The 24,531-nt window shown below is 42.8% G+C and overlaps 1 protein-coding gene across 1 annotated transcript in view; it reads right to left on the reverse strand.

Moving 5' to 3' along the window:
- Positions 1-3,608: 3,608 nt before the first annotated feature.
- Positions 3,609-24,531, reverse strand: part of NSUN2 (NOP2/Sun RNA methyltransferase 2) — a 32,791-nt gene continuing 11,868 nt past the window's right edge. The window contains exons 8-19 of the mRNA XM_053397248.1: positions 22,940-23,014; positions 20,698-20,828; positions 19,167-19,240; positions 16,757-16,887; positions 15,990-16,086; positions 12,976-13,133; positions 11,369-11,461; positions 9,915-10,050; positions 8,140-8,220; positions 7,017-7,155; positions 5,941-5,980; positions 3,609-4,332 (exon numbers count right to left, since the gene is read on the reverse strand). Coding sequence (XP_053253223.1) covers positions 3,918-4,332; positions 5,941-5,980; positions 7,017-7,155; positions 8,140-8,220; positions 9,915-10,050; positions 11,369-11,461; positions 12,976-13,133; positions 15,990-16,086; positions 16,757-16,887; positions 19,167-19,240; positions 20,698-20,828; positions 22,940-23,014 — 1,570 coding nt within the window. The 3' untranslated portion in view covers positions 3,609-3,917. The remainder of the gene's footprint in view (positions 4,333-5,940; positions 5,981-7,016; positions 7,156-8,139; positions 8,221-9,914; positions 10,051-11,368; positions 11,462-12,975; positions 13,134-15,989; positions 16,087-16,756; positions 16,888-19,166; positions 19,241-20,697; positions 20,829-22,939; positions 23,015-24,531) is intronic.

Below are 24,531 nucleotides of genomic sequence, written 5' to 3' on the forward strand. Positions count from 1 at the left end.
GTGCTTTCTGCACCAAGGCCTGCTCACTTCTTCTGCCACTCAGCTATCTGGATTATCTAAATCAGTACCTTTCAGTCTTTTCATCCCAACCTACAGCATGAGACTGACTTAATACTGTAAACCGCCTGGTGATCTTTGGATGAAGGGTGGCATATAAATTTAATAAATAATAATACTTTTAAAACTCTCTCACCCCAGCTTTCGCTTCATTTTCTCCAGCCTCTCATCTCTTACCTTTCCCGCCCCGACCTGGCCACAGTGATCCATGCGACGGTCACCTCCAGGCTTGACTACTGTAATTCACTCTACGCGGGGCTGCCCTTGAAGCTGACCCAGAAACTCCAGCGGGTGCAGAATGCTGCAGCAAGGCTCCTCACGGGGTCTCTGCCATGGGAGCATATTCACCCAGTGCTTTTCAAGCTGCACTGGCTCCCGGTGGAGTACAGGGTCAGATTTAAGGTGCTGCTTTTGACCTTTAAAGCCCTTCACGGCCTAGGACCCTCGTACCTACGGGACCGCCTCTCCCGGTATGCCCCACGGAGAGCCTCAAGGTCCATAAATAGCAACACCCTAGAGGTCCAGGCCCTAAGGAAGTTAGATTGGCTTCAACCAGAGGCAGGGCCTTTTCAACTCTGGCTCCGGCCTGGTGGAACGCTCTGCCTCATGAGACCAGGGCCCTGCAGGATCTGATTTCTTTCCGCGGGGCCTGTAAGACAGAGTTGTTCCGCCTGGCCTTTGGCTTGGAGCCAATTTGATTCCCTCCCTCTCTTTCTTTTTTCTTTTCCTTCTCCTCCTGCGATGAGGCTACATTTTAAGATTTTAATGTTTCAATATTTTAATGTTGTATTCTAATTTTGTTTTTAAGTTGTAATCATTCAACTTGTTTTTATTATTGCTTGTAAGCCGCTCTGAATCCGGCCTTGGCTGGGGAGGGCGGGGTATAAATAAAAATTATTATTATTATTATTATTATTATTATTATTATTATTATTATAACGTGGACCCTCCAAACTTCCTTTTATCCAAAGCTAGCATACAGCTATGGCACAGTTGTAGCCCCAAGCCAGTTTTCTCTGCTTCTGACCCACAAATGCTTTAATTTTATCACCATTTATAAATAGATGTTCTGTTAGTAAGAAGGGAAAATCCAAGGCTACACTGTGACCTTTCATCAAGCAGAAATTGCTTTGCTAAATAAAGCCGACGAGTGTGGGTCTTGCCACATTGCTTGTCTGGATGGGAGACACAACAGAATACATATTAGAGTGCTCTATTCAGCAGTAATTTCGGATTAAAGTTTGAGGTCTGTCGTGCAAAGTTAACAAGACACGGACATGTGAATCCTCTGTTTTTGCATGGTTAGCTAACAACTAAGGCAAATTTTACCTCATCAGCCAACTCACACTGGACTTGGTTGTTTTTTTCAAAAGGGCAGGAAAGAGGCTGAATTGAGGGCAGGGTATTTTTAGCATCATTCACTCATCACGGCCAGAGATTTCGTCTATCAGCAGCTTTCCCCTTCTGCAGAGGTGGGAGAACTACCTGCAGAGGCTGATGGATCGCATTGATTTTCAGATGGCACTAGGGGGCTTTGTGTCCGACGCTCTTGTCGAAGTCCAGGTTGCTCTGCCAGAGGACCTGGCAACTGACATGGTCATTCCAGAGCAGTATTCAGGTGGCTCCTGCGTGCTGAGAATACAGCTTGAATGCAGGAAGAGGAAAGCTTGAATACAAGCAAACATCAGTACATGCTGATAGTCTACTCAGTGGTAGTGAAGGCTGCAAAGAAGATTTCCTTAACTAAACGCCAGGCAGCTGAACTTTTCCAGGTGGTTCAGAGTCTTTTATCTCCTGACCCAAACGAGTCCGTGGAACCCCCAGCAGCCTGCTGTGACTCATTTGCACGGCATTTTGAGGATAAAATCTCTTGCATCTGCCAGGCCCGGGATTCCACTGTTGCAGCCAATCCATCTCACAAGACATCCAGACTAGTGTCTGGTTCACTGTTATTGGACGAGTTTTGGTTGGCAGGGTTCAAAGATGTGGACAATGTACTTGGATTGGTGTGTGAGCAACCACTTGCATACTTGACCCTTGCCCTCCATGACAGGTAAGATGTAGCAGAGACCGGGGTGTGTGTGATTAATGGCAGTAAGACAACTTCTTAAGAAATATTCCCCAGGCCCAGAAAGTCTTAATAATTGTAGACTGGTCAAGCATCTTCTTTCCAGGAGGTGTTCCAGAGCAAGTGGTCACTGAACAAATCCAGGCACTATTGGCCAAGACTGATTTTCTGGATCTATTTAAATTGGGCCCTGCCCTGCTATTATTTGCTACCATCTCCTCCTTTTTCTGGGTGCCTTCAACTTCAGCATTGGTTTTTCAAGCCCTCGTAACATGTCTCTACCCCCTGAAATGCAGCTTACATCAGCAGCAATTTTTAAAAGCTTAAAAAAAGGAGTGAGGAACTATGCTGCAAAAAGTGGGACCCCAAGTAGGAATCTGGTACGAAATCACATCTTGAGTCTGGAAAGGTTGATGACTACTTTCTTACAGGGTGGCTTTGCCATAAGAGACATACTTTGGAGCCATCTCTTCTGCACGCACGTACTCCCTTCTGTGGCTGGGGTTTCTTCTGCATATAGTGATGGTGCTTTGAAAAGTGTTTGATGACACCCGTGGAATTGGTGAAGTTGTGAGCCATCATTTTAAAATGGCATCTTTTACACTGCCCTTCAAATTCGCCTGAAAACTCAACCTCTGGTTTTGGGGTTCTTCCCCAAATTCTTGGTTCTAAGGCTAAAATATTCAGCCAAAGTACGTCCATAAAAAATTGTGCAGATGGATAAATACACAGCACAGACAGTTCTCTAGACCCAAACAACAAAGGAATTGAGTGGCAAGACCAAAACACATTAGGTATTGTGTCTGCGGTGTCCTTGCTCTTGCAATACAACCTTCCTGCCAAGGACTGGCATCTTAAGTGTTCTGCCATTATTCCTGGATTACCCTGTGCTGCCCCCTGCTGCTCAGCCTTAGTTATTAAAATGTTATCAGCACTTTCCTAGTAGAGCTACGCCACACGGCTTGCTGTATTGCATTTACTCAGCTGATACTGGAAACCAACCATTCATTTCTGGAATGCAGAATGAGCTGCAAGGATACCAGACTTTTGCCTCTACCAGTGTTTTTAAACTTGTTACATTCAGCGATAAAGCAGATGTATCTAAAGCAGAGAAGTCAAAGTGCAAATCTATCTGATTCAGCAAGTATGAAGTGAGATTCCTATTAAATTAATCCTCATTGCTTGCTGCTTCATGCTAGAAATAGTAACCAGAATTAGAGAAGTACAATATCCCCCAAGCCCAAAAGGCCGGCTGAGCTAATGACACTAAGAGTTATACAGGTACCTCCTTCACATTGGTGATATAGCCCAGTGGAAAACACCACAAATACAAGGAATTATATGGTGTCAACATCTGGCCTTTGATTTCAATTTTCATGTGAGCACATTTCAAGTACGCAGGGACAATAAGGAAGTTATAAGGTGTGTATAAAAGCTGACAGTTGTGTTCAACTGCAAGTAACAAAGAAAATTCATAACCCAATTTTACAAGTTATAGCCACTTAGCAGTAAATTTAATATTGATGTTGACAGATGTTATTTTAGCGGTGCAGTCCACTGCCAGCAACAGACCCACCAAAATTATAAGCAACATGGAATTTACATGGTACAAGAAGTAAATATGAAAACCATTTTAAAAATAAAACGTAAGGAAACTCTTGTAAAATGATTCCCATACAACACCCCCCATAAAACCTGAAATACCCTCTTATTAAAAATGTGTTTGCAGATGCTTAGCCGCAGCATAAATATCTAGAACAATGCACATGGATAGTCAATGAAAGTTATCCCGTTAGACATTTTTATCACTAAGGTCAACATTATCTTTGCTTTCTATATTTTTGGTGCTCTCAATTTTGACACTGGAAGAAAGGCTTTCTACTAGCTTAGCTTCTATGGGTTCCATTGCAGGTTGCCCATTCAGTTCATCTTTAATTTGTTCAGGTAACTGACTGTGTTCCTTAGCTTTGCATCCCAAGTCCATTTCTTCCAGCACCTGCCCTGCGGTGTCTATGGCTGTTTTACCTTCTGCATCTTTTTCTTCTGTTTTACGTTCTACATCTTCTTCTTTTCTCTTTGCTTTGAACACCTCAACCCCCATCATTCTCAGGTAATGCAACCTCTCATTCTTGGCCACGAAGGCACGAAGGGAAGTCTTGCCCAGCCAGCCACAAAGCACAATTGAACACTGAAGACTATCTGGCTTGCTGCAAAAACAAGAGATCACCAGCATTAAAAATATACATATATTGAAAATTAATTCAACAACACAAACCGTTTCTGTAGGCTACTGCTTTCTCGGTTAATTGTAAATTCCGCTGCCACGTCAATGAGATGTATTAGTAGTTTTAAACAATACTGCTGGCTGGTTTTTAAAGTACTTTAATCAGGGCGCTGGCATAGCTCAGTGGTAGACCACATGTTTCCCCATGGAGATGATCACAGGTCAAAATCTCAGCACTTCCAGTTAAAAAGGATCTGTGGCAAGAACAATGGGAAAACTCTCTCCCTGGGATCTTGGAGAACATCTGCCAGTCAGTATATAGAGCTAGATGGTCCAGTGGCCTGTAACAATGTGTGTTATTTTAAATGTAGTTTCCCCCCCTGCTTGCATACTCCTTTAATAAATTGCCTTCAAGGCTAAAAGGGGAGGATGAAAATAAATAAATTGAAGGAAACAGCTAAGGAGGTTGAAAGCTGAAGGAAAAGACTGCCAAGAGGTAAAGTCAGACGTGAGGGACGCGGGTGGTGCTTTGGGTTAAACCAGAGCCTAGGACTTGCCGATCAGAAGGTCGGCAGTTCGAATCCCCGCGATGGGGTGAGCTCCCCTCGCTCAGTCCCTGCTCCTGCCAACCTAGAAGTTCGAAAGCACGTCAAAGTGCAAGTAGATAAATAGGTACCGCTCCAGCGGGAAGGTAAACGGCGTTTCCGTGAGCTGCTCTGGTTCACCAGAAGCGGCTTAGTCCTGCTGGCCACATGACCCGGAAGCTGTACGCCGGCTCCCTCGGCCAATAAAGCGAGATGAGCGCCGCAACGCCAGAGTCAGCCACGACTGGACCTAATGGTCAGGGGTCCCTTTACCTTTACCTAAAGTCAGACGTGAAAGTAAGAAGAGCGATGACGGAGCTCCTGCCCTGGGTAAAGGCAGGGAATGAACTGGGAAAGAGCCTCCAGGGCGAGGCTGTATTGTAAAGGTTTGGTCAAATATTCCTTGCCTTCCTAGGTAGTGGGAGAATCAACCTGCATTACTAGACGCCTCATTGAGAAATCATATGGTCTGTTATATTTCAACTTTAAAAAAAAGATTTAGGTGTTTGCTGATGGTTTTGTAAAGTTCTTTAGAGAAACAGGAAAGCGGAGAAGGCAGATGACCAGGTCCTCCCTTCTGTCCTTTAAAGCAGAGCTTTCCAAACTCTTCATTTCACAACACAGTAATTCAGTTTTATTAGCAAACTGGAGATTACACTAACCCCTTTCCAGTCCCGGGATGGGGAGCATTCACAAGACCACCTACGCACTGCAGCCGACACACCAACGTGTTGCAACACACGTGGAAAGCTCTGCTTTAAAGGTACAATAGCTCTGAGATGTGGCCGTCACAGGTTTTATTAGAGTTCAGAAGACAGGGGCATAAAGGCTTCAGCTTCCCCAAAGCTTGGTTAGCTGCTGCCATACAGAAGCAGCTGCTGTTTGTTGCATGCTTTTATTTCCACCAATTTCAATGGAAGGCAAGTTAACCTGAAACCAGTCAAACTTAGAAGTGCGTCTGTATGTGCACATGTGCGCACACACAATGAAACAGTGCAGTTACTTACGTTGGATCTGGCTCATACTGCAGGACTATGCTCCCCATAGCTGCAAAAAAGAGCATATGCTTTATTAGACAACATCAGGACCTGCTCCAATCTCACCCCATGCCGCCATCTATTTAATGGGAACAGAGTGAGGCAGGCGGCCAAAGACAACATCTGGATTCAACCAGTAGGATTCAAGTTAAGATGTGACTATGGTGTCCCACTGGTTTCAATGGGAACTAAGTGCAACTAACTTAGCGAAGCTGATTGCGTTGGCCACTAGGTCAGTGCCTGAGGGCTACCACCTTGTTGAAGCTAAGCAGGCCTGGATCTAGTTAGGGGCTGGGTGACCAATCACATGCTTGGGAATCACTGCCATGGGTTCCATAATGGAAAAAAGGCCATAAACATAAGAAAGTACAAAGACAGGAAACAGAATGGGCTTGATCCAGACCGAGCTGAAGTCCTACTACATGCCTGAAGCTTGTATACTCTTGATATTCAGTCTGTGTTGATTGATAAGTAACTGCTTATTAGAAAGCTCTGTTCTTCAAAGTTAAAATTAGGGAGTAACTATTACTACTATTACTACTACTCTCAGGGGATGCAGGTGGCGCTGTGGGTTAAACCACAGAGCCTAGGACTTGCCGATCAGAAGGTCGGCAGTTCGAATCCCCGCGACGGGGTGAGCTCCTGTTGCTTGGTCCCAGCTCCTGCCAACCTAGCAGTTTGAAAGCACGTCAAAGTTCAAGTAGATAAATAGGTACCACTCCAGCGGGAAGGTAAACGGCGTTTCTGTGCGCTACTCTGGTTTGCCAGAAGCGGCTTAGTCATCCTGGCCACATGACCCGGAAGCTGTACGCCGGCTCCCTCGGCCAATAAAGCGAGATGAGCGCCGCAACCCCAGAGTCATCTGCGACTGGACCTTATTACTACTATTAGGGAGTAACTATTACTACTATTACTATGGAGCTCAGGGTAAGCTGGACAGCAGTCAGAGCTTAATAGTTAATATATTTCCTTCTGCACATGATGCTTTTTACCACTGTGAGAAAAAAATGAACCAGGATTGGAAATCCTCATAAGTGAATACTTACCCATTCCTTTGACTTGATTGCGCACCTCACTACTAAGTTTACTTAAGAATGGGTTTTCTTCTGTCAGCAGCACTTTAACATCTTCTATGCTGGCATTTACAATCCTTGCATTAATGAAGGGATAGAGTGTATATATCCCCTGGATGTAAAATAGAAAACCTATTTTAAAAATGCAGTCCTTGCTTTCTTACACGAATAGGCTTGGTCATTTTACTGGTCCAACACAACAACAACACAACAACCCACCAGCACCAATAAACACCCCCTTTAAATGCATGTTTTTAGTTCCATTATATCTAAATATTTTTGGACCATTATATCTAAATAAAAAAATAGTCAATTCATTCTTCCTCCCTCCACCCCCAAATCAGTTCATTGTTGTGAAAGAAAACTTGCACTGAACTGATAATCTCTTCCTGGTCAATTGAATGTTAAAACATATGAAAGCAGAATATAGCCAAAATTTTCAGCCCCTGCACTTTGAGTATAACAGTATCAGGGAGGTTTGTCAGGTTCCAATTTTACGGGATAGGAAAAAATACAAGGGAAAGTCTATACTATACATGTGGAGACCTACAATGGAACTACAGAAATGTTCATAAGCCCGTCAGGAAAAAAACCTTTACAACAGAAAAGCCGTCCTCAAAAGGGAGAAAAATGCACAATGCACCCAACAACAGATTAATAAATTTAAGCACAAGAGAGTTGGATCCAGAGTCTTCTCCCAAGTGAAGGCAAACAAGCAAAAACAAAAACCATTTTTGGAAGCAACCATGCTTTTGCCTTTAAGTACTAGAAGCAGCTTACATCCCACCTGTGGATGGGGAAATATATGCACTTATCCTGTTGGTATTTTAAGCTTTACTTTGAATTGTCACAAGCTGTAGCCCTTGCATTTCACAGCCACTTAGCTGAACTGATCACAATTTTTTTCTCTATACATACACAGGTGTGTGTGAGAGAGAGGTCTGCCAATTAATTGTCATGAACCTTATGCAATGAAGTTGGCTGCAAAAGCAAACACCGAAATAAACTTGTCTTTAACCACAAAAAGACTCTTTGTTTCAAGGCATAGCATAAATAAAGTACTTTCACAGCATAGCCGTAGTGCGTTCATTGTTACCTCTTGCGCTAATCTGAAGGCACAGCCAAACTGTTCCCCATCGCTATTGCGGGACCACACTTTTATCCCTGTGTTAATAACCTAAAAACAGGGTTGAAAAGAAAGAGAGAAACAGTATTAACATATTTAAGCATTCCAACATGGAATAGTGCATCTGAAGTGGCTTGGCAGGCATCAGTATTGGTAAAAGGACATAGCCTATTTTTCTTGACAGGGAAAGGCACTGAGTGGAAATATACCGTATTTTTCGCTCCATAGGGCGCACCTAGTTTTTAGGGGTGGGAATAAAGAAAAAAAATCTTATTTATGGATCCCGCTGGCTGCTTTGGCTTCCTCTTTAGCCCCACGCAACCTCTCCCTGCCGGAGGGGTTGCGCGCAGCTATGGAACAAGCCAAGGCAGCGAGCGGGATCGATCCCGCTCACTGTTTTGGCTTCCTTTTTAGCCCCTGCCGGGAGAGGCTGCACGGGAGAAGCCATAGCCGCGTGCAGCCTCTCCCTGCCAGAGGGGCTGTGCGCAGCGATCCCTGAAGCCTGGAGAGCGATAGGGGTCGGTGCGCACTGACCTCTCTCGCTCTCCAGGCTTCAGCGAAAGCAACGTGAAGCCTCCGGAGCGTGGAGGGAGCGCTTCGGAGGCTTAGCGTTGCTATCGCTGAAGCCAAGGAGCCTGCACTCGCTCCATAGGATGCACACACATTTCCCCTCAATTTTTGGAGGGGAAAAAGTGCGTCCTACAGAGTGTAAAATATGGTAGGCGTCTTACATGGTCTACTCTGAATTTCACAAAATATGTAGAAAGACAAAGAAGGGGATAATTGATTCCTAATAAGGACCCCAAGTTGGGAAGAGTTTACCTCAGCCTTTCATAAAGGGGCAGTAACTGAGAGCTTATATGGAGGTTTAGGTGCCCAAGTCAGGGGAGGGGGGGGGAAGCAAGAGGACAAGGGGAACTGGAAGCAAGTGACTGTCCTCACCAGCCTGACCAGAGAAATCTGCTTCCTTTCTTCGTTTTCCTCAGCAATGGGACATTTTAGGCACAATTTACACTTTTAAAGCACTCTTTTCTCCTATGGTTGTCAACGTGGCATTTCCGGTCTTGAAAGAAGCTAGCTGCTGAGTTTGCTTATTCACTGACACTAGAACTGTTAGGGAAAGACTGTGCTCCACCGGGACCAAGTTAAACGTCATGGTGGGAGACAGCTTTGACAGACAGAAAGAGAAGTGCAGCCATGATGGATCATCAGACAAAAGGCCTAACGGGTCCAGCATTCTTCTCATACTGGCCAAACAGATGCCCATGGGAGCCCCACAGACAGGACAGGAGTGAATAGCATTCTGCAGCTTCTGATCCCCAGCAATCAGAAGTCAAAGTTATCACCATCCCTACCCCTCAGGACTGGGACGCAGGTGGTGCTGTGGTTTAAACCACAGAGACTAGGGCTTGCCGATCGGAAGGTCGGTGGTTCGAATCCCCGCAACGGGGTGAGCTCCCGTTGTTCGGTCCCAGCTTCTGCCAACCTAGCAGTTCAAAAGCACACAGTGCAAGTAGATAAATAGGTACCACTCCAGAGGAAAGGTAAACGGCATTTCCGTGCACTGCTCTGGTTTTGCCAGAAGCAGCTTAGTCATGCTGGCCACATGACCTGGAAAAACTGCGGATAAGCGCCGCAACTCCAGTCTCGTTCGTAACTGGACTTAACTGTCAGGAGTCCTTTACCTTTTTACCCCCAGGACTATTGTTTATTTCGACTTTCTTACTAAGAAATGCAAATCAAACCTTCAGTTTTTCACTGTTGTTCAGGAGCACATTCCTTATTTCCTTGGACACCATGTATAGCTGCCTTTTCTTCCCTTCCTGAGTACGAGTTAACAAATTCATCTTGGGAAAGGAAGGATCCAATGCATAAAAAGTCCTAATAAACAAACAAGCAAATTCAAGTTTTATTATTCTGTAGTTCTTAATCTATTGTTGATGTTTAGGCTGTATTTTTTGTATGTTAACAGCTCTGACTCTTTTCTGGAAACATAAACATAAATATTGACCTTCATAGCACCTGTGAACTTGTAACTTGAGAAGCTGAATTGATTTTTATTATTTAACTCAACATATATTATGAAGGCTTAAAGCAAGTTAATATCGGGCCAATAATATACGTAGACCACACATCAGTGATATTTGAATAGATTTGCAACAGTTCTGCTGAAATATATACTGGATGGAGACTGAATAATCCTTTCATGCAGAATAAGGCAACACCTTGAGGATTTGAGGCATAATTTCTTTTTTCTACCGAACAGAACAGAAGGAATGGATTAATAGTTTAGAAATGATTTAATGTGCACATGAGAGGAATATGAATAAGGCAGCTTCTCTTCAAAAGAAAAAAGCAATATGCAGAGAGAGTAATAAAAAACCAAGATGTTAGAAAAAGTACTGTGCATAAAAGATGCAAAAATGTAAGCTAAAAATAGCCAGGAACTAAGTTGAAATTATTAGACGCTCAAGACAACAGCAAAACCTTTGCTATACTGTGTGAGACAGCAAGGCAAGTTCAGAGTGAGTTTCCCTACAGCTAGGTGTACAATGCAACCCCAAGTTGTCCATCTTTTTTGCTGCACAGTGCTCTTTTTAAAGACGTGTTGTCTGCACACCGAACCACAAGAGTGGGCTTCTTTCTTAATTTCTTGTAGGCTTTAGCTTGCTGAAAGGGAACCTCTGGCCCACAAGTCTAAATTGGTTTGTGGTGGAGAAGCATATTTGGGCTAATACATTTAGCACACTGAATCCTGAGTGTGTCTGTGCTTTGTCCAAGTATACAGAAAGTAAAATAATGTCAATAGAACCCTTGACTTGAAAATAAATAAGGTGGACTGACTGACATATCACACCATAAATTTAACTTTGAACTGTTGGCAACTCTAAAATTTGTATTAATATAAAATAGTGAAGTGAGGTTCACATATTTACGAAAGGAACCTGCAGATTTAAAAATGGCTTGGTCGTTTCATTTCTTCTCACGATCCTGTTGTCTGGATCCAAAAACCAGTGACGGTAGGAGAAAATGCAATAGCAGTATTCTGTGAAATCTTCTGGAAGCCAGCAGCATAGCAACACAACATTAACAAGAGATTATTGTGCAGGGTGTGAAATGTGCTGAATAAGTAAAATAAATGCAGGTTGTTATGTAGCATATACTTATGTTGTATGAAAAATGAAACATATTGTCTTACTGAATTGGTGAAAACAGTGAATCGTCTTCAGAAAGAAACACAAACGGATCTTCTTTAAATCCAAAAAGCTTCATTTTTTTAGACGGTGGAGGCCTGGAAGTAACAAGATATATCCAAGGTCAACAGTTTTTGGATGGACTGGCAAAAATTCTGGTCAACAGGTTCCCCCTTCTGCTCCACCAAAGAAGCTCTCCAACACCACTAGGAGAGCCTGCCATTTTAGGGCAGACAGTTTTGGCTGCTCAGAGAGAAGGCTGGTTTGGCAGTGAGGGATACCAGTGCCAGCATCCTCCCCCCATCCCATCCCTCTCAACTTTAGAGCTGGAAAGGGAGCAGAGATCGCCACACAACTGCTGAGATTATCTCTGCCCACCTCTGCAGTTTTTAAGTAGAGAGGAGGGCCAAACTCTCCATGTCGAAACCTGGATATATCCAAGTTGAGCAGTACAGGAAGAATTTTAACAGATTTCTGTATGTTGCTTAGAGTGAGAACTGCCAGAAATATATTTTAAAGGATTGGTTCAATAGCAGTTCTAGAATCCTCTCCCGGGAAAGCTCAATTGGTAGAGCATGAGACTCTTAATATCAGAGTTTGAGCCCCACTCTGGGCAAGAGATTCCTGCATTGAGGGGGGTTGGCCTAGATAATTCTCACTGTCAGTTCCAACTCTACAATTCTTTGATTCTATGATATTCACTAATGCAGAAAAAGAGAACCACGTAATACTACTACTCTAGTATGTGGAAGTTCAGTGTTCAAAGTATTTCATATATATTCTCAGCCATCCTTAAAACAGCACAGAAAACTAGTCCACTACAGTGGTACCTCGGGTTACATACGCTTCAGGTTACATACGCTTCAGGCTACAGACTCCGCTAACCCAGAAATATTACCTCGGGTTAAGAACTTTGCTTCAGGATGAGAACAGAAATCGTGCTCCGGCGGCGCAGCAGCAGCAGGAGGTCCCATTAGCTTAAGTGGTGCTTCAGGTTAAGAACAGTTTCAGGTTAAGTACAGACCTCTGGAATGAATTAAGTACTTAACCCGAGGTACCACTGTATTACCATTATAACACTATCCGAAGAAGTGTGCATGCACACGAAAGCTCATACCAATAACAAACTTAGTTGATCTCTAAGGTGCCACTGGAAGGAAATTTTTTTACATTATAACACAAGAGTGGTTGCGGTTGGGAGGAATATTGCTTACAGCCAACTAGTAAATTCGTGGCAGAGACAAAATTTAAACAAGGCTTTTCCACCTTGTAATTCTATCTAATCATTACGTTACACCAACTTTCCAAAACAAGTACTTCCATATCAGTCATCATAGGGATGTCACAATCCAAACCATGCATATGAAGTGGCCCTCACGGGTTGGTTTTGCTTAGGGCAAGAAAACAAAGTGTTGAGAAGGCTGAGCGGAGATTGTATCTCAATAAGGCTGCCTTTGTGGTTCTATGATCTCAAGAACTTCTGGCTGGAGAGGAAATCCTGGGGCGATTTCAGCTTCCCTGCATGCTGGGAGAACCAGCAAAAGCAACGATACAGACAAATGGCTTGGCTTGACTATCTTTAACAATGGCAAGCTTCATTTTAGTTTCTTACCCACAAACTCCATCCTTCTTGCTTTCAGTAGACTCAGTTACAAAGGAGTCTCCATCCTTTGCTTCTACGGCCACATGGTCTTCAGCAGTTTCTAAAGAACCCTCCTCTGCAGCTGCAGACACTGTGCTGATTGTCTTCTCTGGCAGCCGGTGCTGCAGCTATTCCAAAACAGAAGGAACAGGTCTTGATGCATAAAAAAAGGTCTCAAACGTTACAACATACACCATTTCCTCTTACCACTGTTTAAATCATATCTATTAAAGATCCAAAGTGCGGGAGCGGGGGAATTATGCTTTTCATAATGCACTGAAATTCAGAGTTACAAACCATGTACAGTACAACTTTATGTTTTATTCTATTTGATAGCAACAACAGATCCACTTCCCTATTGAGTGGGACACCAAGTTACACTGATAAACTTCACTTCCATCTTTGGTAACTATTTTTGTTCTTTCTTATGTTTTTTTTTTAGCTGTGCTGTGTTTTTTTTAGTCTTACAGATGAGCTTTGAGCTACATGTGTCTGCACGCATATGTCTTATGTAAATTGTCATAATGTACCATTTTACTGGCCTTACAAGATGTAAGGTAAAGGTAAAGGTACCCCTGCCCGTACGGGCCAGTCTTGACAGACTCTAGGGTTGTGCGCCCATCTCACTCAAGAGGCCGGGGGCCAGCGCTGTCCGGAGACACTTCCGGGTCATGTGGCCAGCGTGACAAGCTGCATCTGGCGAGCCAGAGCCGCACACGGAAACACCGTTTACCTTCCCGCTAGTAAGCGGTCCCTATTTATCTACTTGCACCCGGGGGTGCTTTCGAACTGCTAGGTTGGCAGGCGCTGGGACCGAACAACAGGAGTGCACCCTGCCGCGGGGATTCGAACTGCTGACCTTTCGATCGGCAAGCCCTAGGCGCTGAGGCTTTTACCCACAGCGCCACCCGCGTCCCTTACAAGATGTAATCCCTATTAAATAAAAAGTGAGACACGAGCACTGTGCATTCTGTTCCTAAAGTGTTTCTTAGCAGCCTCCTACTCAAGCTGCTGGTGCTGAGCTCCCAGAAATGTTATTAGAGGGAATTAATAAGAAAATTCTAAATTATCCATTTGTATCTTCTTATGTGTAAGTTAAAGAGGGCCAGCAATAAATAAAACAAAAAAGGGAGGTAGCCCCCCGCAAAAAAATATGGGCAATGGCAGCAAAAACCATGAGATAGAATATTATTCCTTTTTCCTATCCTGTGCATTTTGCTCCTATTCCTACTGTGTTTTTTACATTCCACACTGCATTCTCTAACTGTGTAACTTCACAGGAACTGTAATAAATATAGCAAAATGGAAAAACTGTGAACTATCAATGAATTTAAGTGTACCGCAAAATCCACAGAATTTGCATGAATGCACATTCTAAAACGGCAAAAGATGCTTTAAAGATGTTTCCACGCTAGCCTGAGTACAGAAGATTTAAATATTTTTTCAGCTTAACACCTAGGGCACTCTTGAAATAAATGGGCCTTAAGAATTGTTTAGTTCTGGCTGGATTATGCCACTAGTATACAGCCCACCCAAAATACATTTTTTATTATGTATTGCATTATTCAACACTGCACATCTTCAACACTGCATCTTTGCACTTCTACTTTCTTATACAATGATTTCACAGTTGTTTCTGCAACTATCTGAAAAACTTGTCAGAACTGGGTTTCAATGAAAGACCTGTTCCTTGTCCATAAATGTCACAGGACCAACTTCAAAACAGAAGCCGGGACAGCTAGTACTCATTCTGCCATTTTGAGATCAAGTGCTCAACTAAAAGGGATTTGTAGAGCCAGCCTTTTTCTAGAACACCAAAGAGATGTGATACTTTGAGACATCTAGCATAGATAACTCCATAATAACTCCGTCATTATGGAGAAAGCAGCCCTACATGAGAAAACCAGGTACCATAAGGTGCCATGTTACCTTCTATTTGTACAGATTTTCATGCCTGAATTTCACTAACTAGCCAATTATGCAGCCATATGCATCTGGAGTTGTATTTATGTTATGGCTGCATAATTGGCTAGTTAGTGAAATTATCCCTAGAATCACATCTCTTTGATATGTTTAGAGCAGGGCCAATGAGGGGCAAGCCTGAAGAGAACCCCAAGAAGTAGAGGCCTTTGGCCCACGGACGTAAGGTTTCCTGATACTTTGAGACATCTAGCATAGATAACTCCATAATAACTCCGCCATTATGGAGAAAGCAGCCCTACACGAGAAAACCTGCCTCTTGTTCTTGGGGTTCTCTTGAGGCTTGCCCCTTATTGGCCCTGCTCTAAACACTCCGTTGTGGCTTGCACCTGCCTGGAATATGGGCCTAGATTAAGAGATATGCGAAGAAACCTCTGACATGAGTGGCCAGAAGGCAGCCTACTGTACAAATCTAAGAGTCACACACATTTCTATGTCCACTTTTGCCTCTGACATGGCAACATAATGCCCAGGTCTCAATGGATTTCTTTGAGGATGTTCATAGATTTGGACTGCTCAATGAGTTGTTGTTTTTTTAAAAGAAGAAGAGAAGTGTTTGGATTTGATATCCCGCTTTGTCACTACCCGTACGAGTCTCAAAGCGGCTAACATTCTCCTTTCCCTTCCTCCCCCACAACAAACACTCTGTGAGGTGAGTGAGGTTGAGAGACTTCAGAGAAGTGTGACTAGCCCAAGGTCACCCAGCAGCTGCATGTGGAGGAGCAGAGATGCGAACCCAGTTCCCCAGATTACGAGACTACCGCTCTTAACCACTACACCACATGGGCTCTCAAAAATTCACCAACTGCACTTGAAAATTCCCCTTGACATCCATGCTCAAAAACAGTTGCCCTTGGTGGCCTGGGGTGAGTGAGAGGGGTTGCTCTATGAGACACAGAAGCCCACAGTCCTCTGGGGCCACCAAAATTGTCTTGGGGATCTTGGGATCCTAGCTTCTCTTTCACAGCATGTTGCAAAACCGTTCCAACTAGAGCAAACATTACCTTGGGCTGACGCTTATTCCATGGCATCGGAGATTTTTTAATTAATACAGCTACAAAGAAACCTCCAGTATTCTGATGATGTGGCAGAATTCTGAAACTAGATAAAGACACAGATTTTGTACCACTATGCACCACCTAAGGAAGGAAACTGAGGTCCAGTTTATGAACAAGGAAGTTTATACTTTTTGGTGTATTTTTTTTTAATCAAGCCAAATGAAATCGAAATGAACTGTTTTTCTACCATTATTTTTTTCTGAACTGTCATATAATGAATAAAGAATTCAGAACAGTGACATTTTCACAGTATTTGACTGCTTTAGGTTAAGGAACGTATCGTAAAAGCAAATATCCAAATGATTATGAAACATAATTTTTAATCAGCTTGAGCTCAGCAACAGAAAAGGATGATATAAATGTAGTAACAAATTATAACAACAGCTTTTTTTTGCTTTAAGAAAGTTGATCTGGTTTCCTGCATTGCCACTTAAGCAGTCATCCCCAATGCACACATCCTTTTTAAAAAATAAAAAGTGCTTACAGCTGTCTGAGCACATACTTCACAACTGAACCCAATTAACAAGTCTGCCAATTTCAATGGCTGTACTCTGAGCATGACTTAGTTGGATGCAACCTGATATTTAGATGAACCTGAACTAAAACACAGTCTACAGTTCTGAGACCCCGAAATAAACATTTCCTCATTACAATCAACTAGGAACTGCAAGACTATGCTGAGCGTGGAAACAATCAGCTGCAAGAATACCCACCAGCGCTCCAAATGTAACGCTTTAAGTTTTTCTTCATCTTTTAAGGGGAACATGGTGGGCCGGATCTGGGTTTGCCTGTTCGAAGGCACTTCACTCCAGTCTTCAAACCACTGGCCATCTTTTGTCATTACCTAGGTGGGAAAATGTACCCATTAACAATGAGGGCGGCCTCAAGTTTGCCAGTGACAAGTCAGCAGATTACAAGAGGAGACCGTTAAATAGCAATTTCAGATTTTATTAAGGTTTTAAGACTCAGCCCACTAGGTGAAATAGATGAATCTGCTAGAAAGCTGGAGAATGTGATTTTATACCCCCTGCCCCAGGGTACCCCCTGCCTGCTACTGGGGATAGATTCTGTTCCCTCCAAGAAACAGTCAAGGGGTAGTGCCTGTATGAATGTTTTATCTAGGGAGTGTATTGTTGTATTGTTGCCTGCTTGTATGTTAGTACTTGGGTCTCACGAAGTCGTCATGCAAAGGGGTTGTTGATCAAGGATGTAACACTTGTAGAATATGGACAATATGATTTGAGGGTGTACCAGAATAGTAAGTTTTGGGCTTGAGTGGAACTGAATGGTATTTATTCTTAGCCATTGTGCTTACTGCTATATAGGGGGCAGTGGACTTAACTGGTTTGTTTAATGGTATGACTCAGGTATAAGCAAACTCCGGCCCTCCAGATGTTTTGGGACTACAACTCCCATCATCCCTAACAGGACCAGTGGTCAGGGATGATGGGAATTGTAGTCCCAAAAATCTGGAGGGCTGGAGTTTGCCTATGACTGGTATGACTGATTCATGCATGGTGCTACAGAAGAGTGAGTAGATTTTCTTTTGCTTTGTTGTTCATCATGCTATTTTAACAGGTGAAATTTATACTTGCTAGTTGATTTTCATTTGTAATATTTTACTTCCTGATGTTTACAATACGTTCAAAAGTTAATCTGTTTATTTGTTTACTATGAACATACTTTGCATTTTTGTAGCTGAATTTTATTTGTAATGTTCATTTTCATGCCAAAGAGGATACTCTTTGGTTGTTAATTGTGGTTTATAGAATGCAAAAAATCTCTGTTATTTTTCTCTATTTGCTGATTAAATGTTTTTAACCTATGCTGTAAACTGCGTATAGTTTCATTTCAATGCAAATTGTCCAAACAAACAACAAACATTAAACAATCCAGAAAGTTGAAGTGCTGTGTCCACCAATGTATATTTTCATATTATGTTTGTCTTCAAACACACCCCCTATGTAATGTATCTGAACAACATAATTTTGCCCCGAACCCAGCATTTCTCAACTTGGCACCAGATCAGGAGAGTTCTCAGTCTCAGGTATTCTTCTCTCTTTCCCTCGAGAGACTGGAGGTTACTGTCTTGGTAGTTGAAAGTTAACTTCTTTGAAGCCAAGAAGTGCCATAAAAACGGTAAGAGCTTTCTCCTGACAGGGAAGTGGGAGTTGAAGAACGAACAGCTACAGAACAGTAGTGCTCTTTTGCTTCAGCATATGTTCATTTCCTACTCAACATAGGATCAGGAGAAGACAAGCCCAAGAATCTGTGCCAGGAGACAGAGGACATATATCTTTAGGACCCCTATTCTTTCAGACAGAGAGAAGTTTATTGAAACCCTGGAGAGCTTCACATAGGTCACAAGCTGCGTAGGTCTGAGTTACGGAAAGAAGAAATACAGTGGTACCTCGGTTTAAGAACAGCCTTGTTTATGAACTATTCGGTATAAGAACTCTGCAAAACCAGAAGTAGTGTTCCAGTTAGCGAACTTTACCTTGGTCTACAAACGGAAGCCAAACAGTGGAAGGGCACCGGCGGGGGGGATGCCTCATTACGGAAAGTGCGTCTCGGTTTAATTATGGCTTTGGTTTAAGAACGGACTTCCGGAACGGATTTTGTAAACCGAGGTACCACTGTAGTTCAGTGATTGAGGACATTCTTTGCACACAGAAAGATCCAAGCATCTGAGACCTCCAATTAAAAAGCATCTCAAATAGTATGACTGGGAAATAGCGCTGTTTCAGATCTTGAAAAGCTACTGTGGTCAGGGTAGATAATGGTCAAATGGTCTGATCTGGTGCAATGCAGCTTCATATACAGTAGTACCTCATTTTGAGACCGGGATCCATTCCAGAGCCCCGGTTGCTGGCCGAAAAGGACGCTGGACAAAGCACTGCATCTGCGCACGCGCGTGGAGCGGTTTGTGCTTCTGCACATGCGTGAGTGGCAAACCCGGAAGTAACCCGGGTTTGCCACGGACATTCGACGGAATGAGTGCTCGACAATGTACCACTGTACCCATAAACACATGACTACTCATTTGATTTTAGAACAGAATGCTGTTCTCTATTAAAGTTTGATTTGGATTCTATTACAATACACATTTCTATTAAAAAATACCTTCCACTGTGTAACCCCAGGCATCCTTTTCAGACCAGGCAATTCAGAAGAGACGTCAGCAAGTTCTAAGGCACCTTTGAACAAATAAGGTTACTGTAAGGAAGAGATAGCTAGGAAAGTTACGCAGTGCCAACTCTGAGAAACTATCCCAAGCCAAGAAAAACAACATGTTTTGAAGCGACACAATTCTTTTTATGATCTGCAAACAATGAAGGTTGGCAATTGCATTTCTCTAACTCTGCCCACGTTATCTCCACAGGATTGCTGTAAGAAGCATTACCTATTAATTTCAGCCAATGAATGAAGCATAAGAGAGAGCGTGGAGGTGCATGGAGACGAACACAACAATTCTAACCAGGTCTACTCTGAAGCAAGCCCTATTAAATTCAATGGGGCATACTCCCATGTGAGTGGGATTAGGATTGTACCCAAGTGAGTCATATTATACCAAATTGTAGAATGCATTTGCTGAATGTACAGCACAAATATAGTCACTAGACCTGTGCACCAGATTTGGCTGAGGCCCGAGCCAAGCTGACTCAGAGGAACCCAGATGTGATCAACCCCCAGAATGCCCTGAGTGGGGTGTCCTGGAGCAATCCAGGACTGTCAGGGGGTGAAGCATCCAGCAAGAGGCAGGTGTGAGCAGGAAAGAGGACACTGTGTAAAAAGGCCTTGAGTGGGAAGGACCAAACTTAGGGTGCCAAATTCTGGAATGCAATCAGGTTCACAAGCAGAAGAACCTTAAAAGGGATGTCAGAGTTGCATGTGAGAACTGCAGGTTTGCATTCAAACTGCACACTTCATTAGACTCCACTTCATGAAGTACAGGATCCTGATCAAGGGAAGTAATAGTACCATTCCATTCTGCCTTGGCCAAACCACACCTGGAGTACTGTGTCCAGTTCTGGGCGCCACAATTTAAGGAGGATATGGACAAGCTAGAAGGTGTGCAGATGGATCAAGGGTCTGGAAACCTGGCCTTATGAGGAATGGTTGAGGGAGTTGGGTATGTTCAGCCTGGAAAACAGCAGACTGAGAGGAGATATGACAGCTATCTTCAAATATCTAAAGGACTGTCACATGGAGCAAGTTCTTCTTCTCCAGCTTTAGAGGTTAGGACCTGAACCAGTAACAAGAAAGGAGATTCCCACTAAACATGAGGAAAAACTTTCAGACGATAAGAGCTGTTCCAACAGTGGCACAGACTCCCTGGGGAAATGGTGGACTCTCCTTCCTTGGAAGTTTTTAAGCAGAGGTTGGGTGGCCATCTGTCAGGGATGCTTTAGTTGAGATTCCTGCATTGCAGGGGGTTGGACTAGATAATCCTCAGGGTCTCTTCCAACTCTACAATTCTATGATTCTGTGACACTGGGCACATACTCCCTGCCTTCTTGGGGGTAGTCAACCGCCACTACCAAATGCCTCCTTCAACCCAAACTGAGTACAGTTTATACCAATTGAGTATGGTTTAACACTTGATTCCACTACTATTGTCTGTTCTCACTATACAACCAAGAGATACACACACCTTCACTTTTTTCCAGCAGAGAGGCAATGACAGCTTCATTTTCAACAGGATTCAATGAGCAGGTAGAGTACACCATCCTACCTCCTTCTGCCAGCTGCTCAACTCCACGGGTTGCAATCCTTAACTGCAATCTGCAAATTCACGAACGGGTTAGCATCTCATCATCCTTTCCCATGACAGTTGGTCCTGAGATTTCAAGTTGACTTTGACAGCTAAATAATCCAAACATTGCTTTCAACATGTTTTGCCACACTGAAAGAGCTCAATTGTTCCCACCCATTCAACAAGTCAATCAATTGCTGTATCATATACATAGCCATTTATACGTATGTAGAATACACAATTTATTAAGTCTTTTGAGTGTATGGAATAAGGACTCAACTAAGATGCAACCAAAGGATGTCATACACTTTGTGTAGAAAAATTAAGGATGCAACCTGAACTGGTGCTGGTGTTGGATATTTGACAGTCAAAAACGGTTTGCCCAAATAGCCAGTTAACTAATGGTAAAGTGTTTTTAAAAACATTAACACTGTGAAAACAAAAGTAACAAGCTACATGTCTGATCTGTATCCTAAAAAGAAAATCATAATTACAGCTCTTATTGTGAAACAATGGCACAATTTTTACAACTGTTAATTATTTAGCTTTATAACCTTTTTTACTGTTCCCTTCAACTAACTGACCTTTCAGCTAATGTGTTTTGTTGCTGAGCGAGGATTTGAGCCTGAGTCTCCTTGACCATAGCATGACAGTATACCTATTATTATGATTTAATCTGCATTTGTTTAGCCATTAAGATGCCACAAGACATGTTGTTTTTTCCTGCAAATGGGAACATGGTCAATCATCCTCAAACGTCAACACGCTGGCATTCTTGGAATACATGATTAGTCAATAGATAAGTGCTGACCAATCCCTTACCTACAAGCTATTCTTGGAAATGTACTGAACACACTGACCTACAATCTGAAATGCCATGCAAAGGTGCTAACCCAGATAAACAACAAAGGAACAGACTGCAAGACCATTACTCTCTACAATCCTTTTTTATAACTGGTATGGACATACGTAAGTTAGTATGCTATATTCTAAAATGTATGATCAGCCCTGGAAGAATTAATGCCTGGTTGGCCAAAGCTGCCTTCTTACTGTCAAGGGTTTGGTTGGGAAAGCAGCAGAGAGAATATAAATGGGGGAATGTAAGACTATGAATCTGGAATGTGTCCAGATTAAAGCATCTAAAGTATTATCAATGGCACAGTATTTGTAAATGAGAGTTTATATTGTTCTCACATCTGTTATTCTTTTCTCCATTTTGCAACATTTAAAAAATCAGTTGTCAAATATCAAATTTTTGAAAACAAGGTTGAAGGAAAAACAACTTGCTTTTATATATTTTAGTGGTATTCAACCAATTTTTACCCAGAGTAAAGGTAAAGGGACCCCTGACCATTAGGTCCAGTCGTGACCGACTCTGGCATTGCAGCGCTCATCTCGCTTTATTGGCTGAGGGAGCCGGCGTACAGCTTCCGGGTCATGTGGCCAGAGTGACTAAGCCACTTCTGGCGAACCAGAGCAACATACAGAAACGCCGTTTACCTTCCTGCTGGAGCGGTACCTATTTATCTACTTGCACTTTGATGTGCTTTCGAACTGCTAGGTTGGCAGGAGCAGGGACCAAGCAACAGGAACTCAACCCGTCGCGGGGATTCGAACCATCAACCTTCTGATCGGCAAACCCTAGACTCTGTGGTTTAACCCACAGCACCACCCGCGTCCCTTTTCCAGAGTAGACCCACTGAAATTTACAGGCATGACTAACTTAGGTCTACTCTGAGGAAAACTTAGTTGAATACCATCTCTGGGCTTATACATTTATCTTATTCATTCACACCAAGTTATTCTGAATTATTTAGTCACTGGCCTCTGTTTTGCACACCATAGTTATTACATCATCATGATAAAACCCTTACTAAGTAAGGGCCCTGACATCTAGGCATTTCAAGCAAAGAGTCTGCTCCTGTGCCCCACTAGGCATAAAACCTATATGCTTGCGATATGTGTGAACCAATTTTTATCTTTACAGTAAACTAGCTTCAAATACCTTGGAGGGTGGGGAGATTAAAATACAAGGAAATTAATATATTTGGGGGAAATGCAAAGTTATTACTTGTAATCTTATTTTTATTCCACTGAAGTTCAAAAAGCATGTGATATTAGAAATAAAATTGTTTCTTACCCATGTAGCTGCAAGCTGTTTTGAGTAGTCCACTTTTTCCATACATCAATGTTTTTTCTCATGGTACCATCTCCACTGCAAGAGACATTCGCACATGAATTCCAATGAAACCAGTAAGCTACATTCTGGGTCAGTAACACACCTTGTGTGTTTTGAAAATCAGAAATAATTGCATCATTGACTATTAAAGGTAAAGGTAAAGGGACCCCTGACCATTAGGTCCAATCGTGGCCGACTCTGGGGTTGCGGCGCTCATCTCGCTTTACTGGCCGAGGGAGCCGGCGTACAGCTTCCGGGTCATGTGGCCAGCATGGCAAACCAGAGCAGCACATGGAAACACCGTTTACCTTCCCGCCAGAGCGCTACCTATTTATCTACTTGCACTTTGACATTCTTTTGAACTGCTAGGTAGGCAGGAACTGGGACTGAGCAACGGGAGCTCACCCCATCGCGGGATTCAAACCGCCGACCTTCTGATCGGCAAGTCCTAGGCTCTGTGGTTTAAGCCACAGTACCACCCGCGCCCCGATCATTGACTATTATTATTTATTAATTGCTTTCTAAAACACTGTCTCAAGGCAATTTACACCTAAGGTAAACAGTGAAAAATAGAAAAACAACTAACTAAAACTAAACCAAAACTAAACTAAAACAACAAAAAGTGGGTGGTCGTGGTAAAGAACATCTATCCACCTAGGAAAGCTTATTGGAGCAAATATTTCTTCGGTTGATTCTGGAAAGTGCAGATAGTAGATACTGATGGTATTTTGACAGGAATACTATTCCACAAAATAGAGGCACACTAAAAGCTCTGCTCTGAGCTACTATGGAGGAGGCTTCTGAGAGCTTTGAAACTTGCTGGAGAAACTGTCCCGCAGATGGCAGCTGTCTACTAGGTATAGAAGGGTTCAGGCAGTCTCTTAAATAACCTGATATTGAGCTGTATAGGGATGAATATATTAATACGAACACCGTGAACTCGGCCTGGTAGCAGATTGGCTGTCAGTACAAATCCTGCAATCAGGGTGTTAGCAGTTTGCCTCCTCAAGAAACCTAGTCACCATATCCTGTAGCAGCTGCAGCCTTTGCACCATCCCAGGAGTAGCCCCATATAGACTGGCTTATTGCAGTAATCCAGCCATGAGGTTACCAATGCATGGTCTATTGTGGTCAGGCTGTAATTTCTCCTGAAACACAAGGTGTGAAACTGATGGTATCAGCCACTAGGTTCTATCAGCACCAGAAAATCAACAGACTAGATTTGGCAAAAAGCGATGCACACTTTTGTAATCTATTCTTTCAGTTACTCCTTTCCCTGTTTGTTTGTTTGTTTGTTTGTTTGTTTGTTTGTTTGTTTGTTTTTAAGCACAGCTGTTGTTAGTAAGACATTGGTTCAGTTTTTGAGATCTTGCTATTTCAAAGCAGATGCATACTTCAAAGAAAAACTGAACAGGATGCAAAAAACATGACACTGATAAAAGGCACAACTAAAAATATTATTAAGGCTGAGAAAATTTCACTATGCTTTAATTTTAGAAACTTATGAATTATTTTGTATTCCACACTTCTTCCAATGAGCACAAAGTGCTCAT

The sequence above is a fragment of the Podarcis raffonei genome, chromosome 7 (genome assembly GCF_027172205.1).
Source record: "Podarcis raffonei isolate rPodRaf1 chromosome 7, rPodRaf1.pri, whole genome shotgun sequence".
Classification (NCBI taxonomy): domain Eukaryota; kingdom Metazoa; phylum Chordata; class Lepidosauria; order Squamata; family Lacertidae; genus Podarcis; species Podarcis raffonei.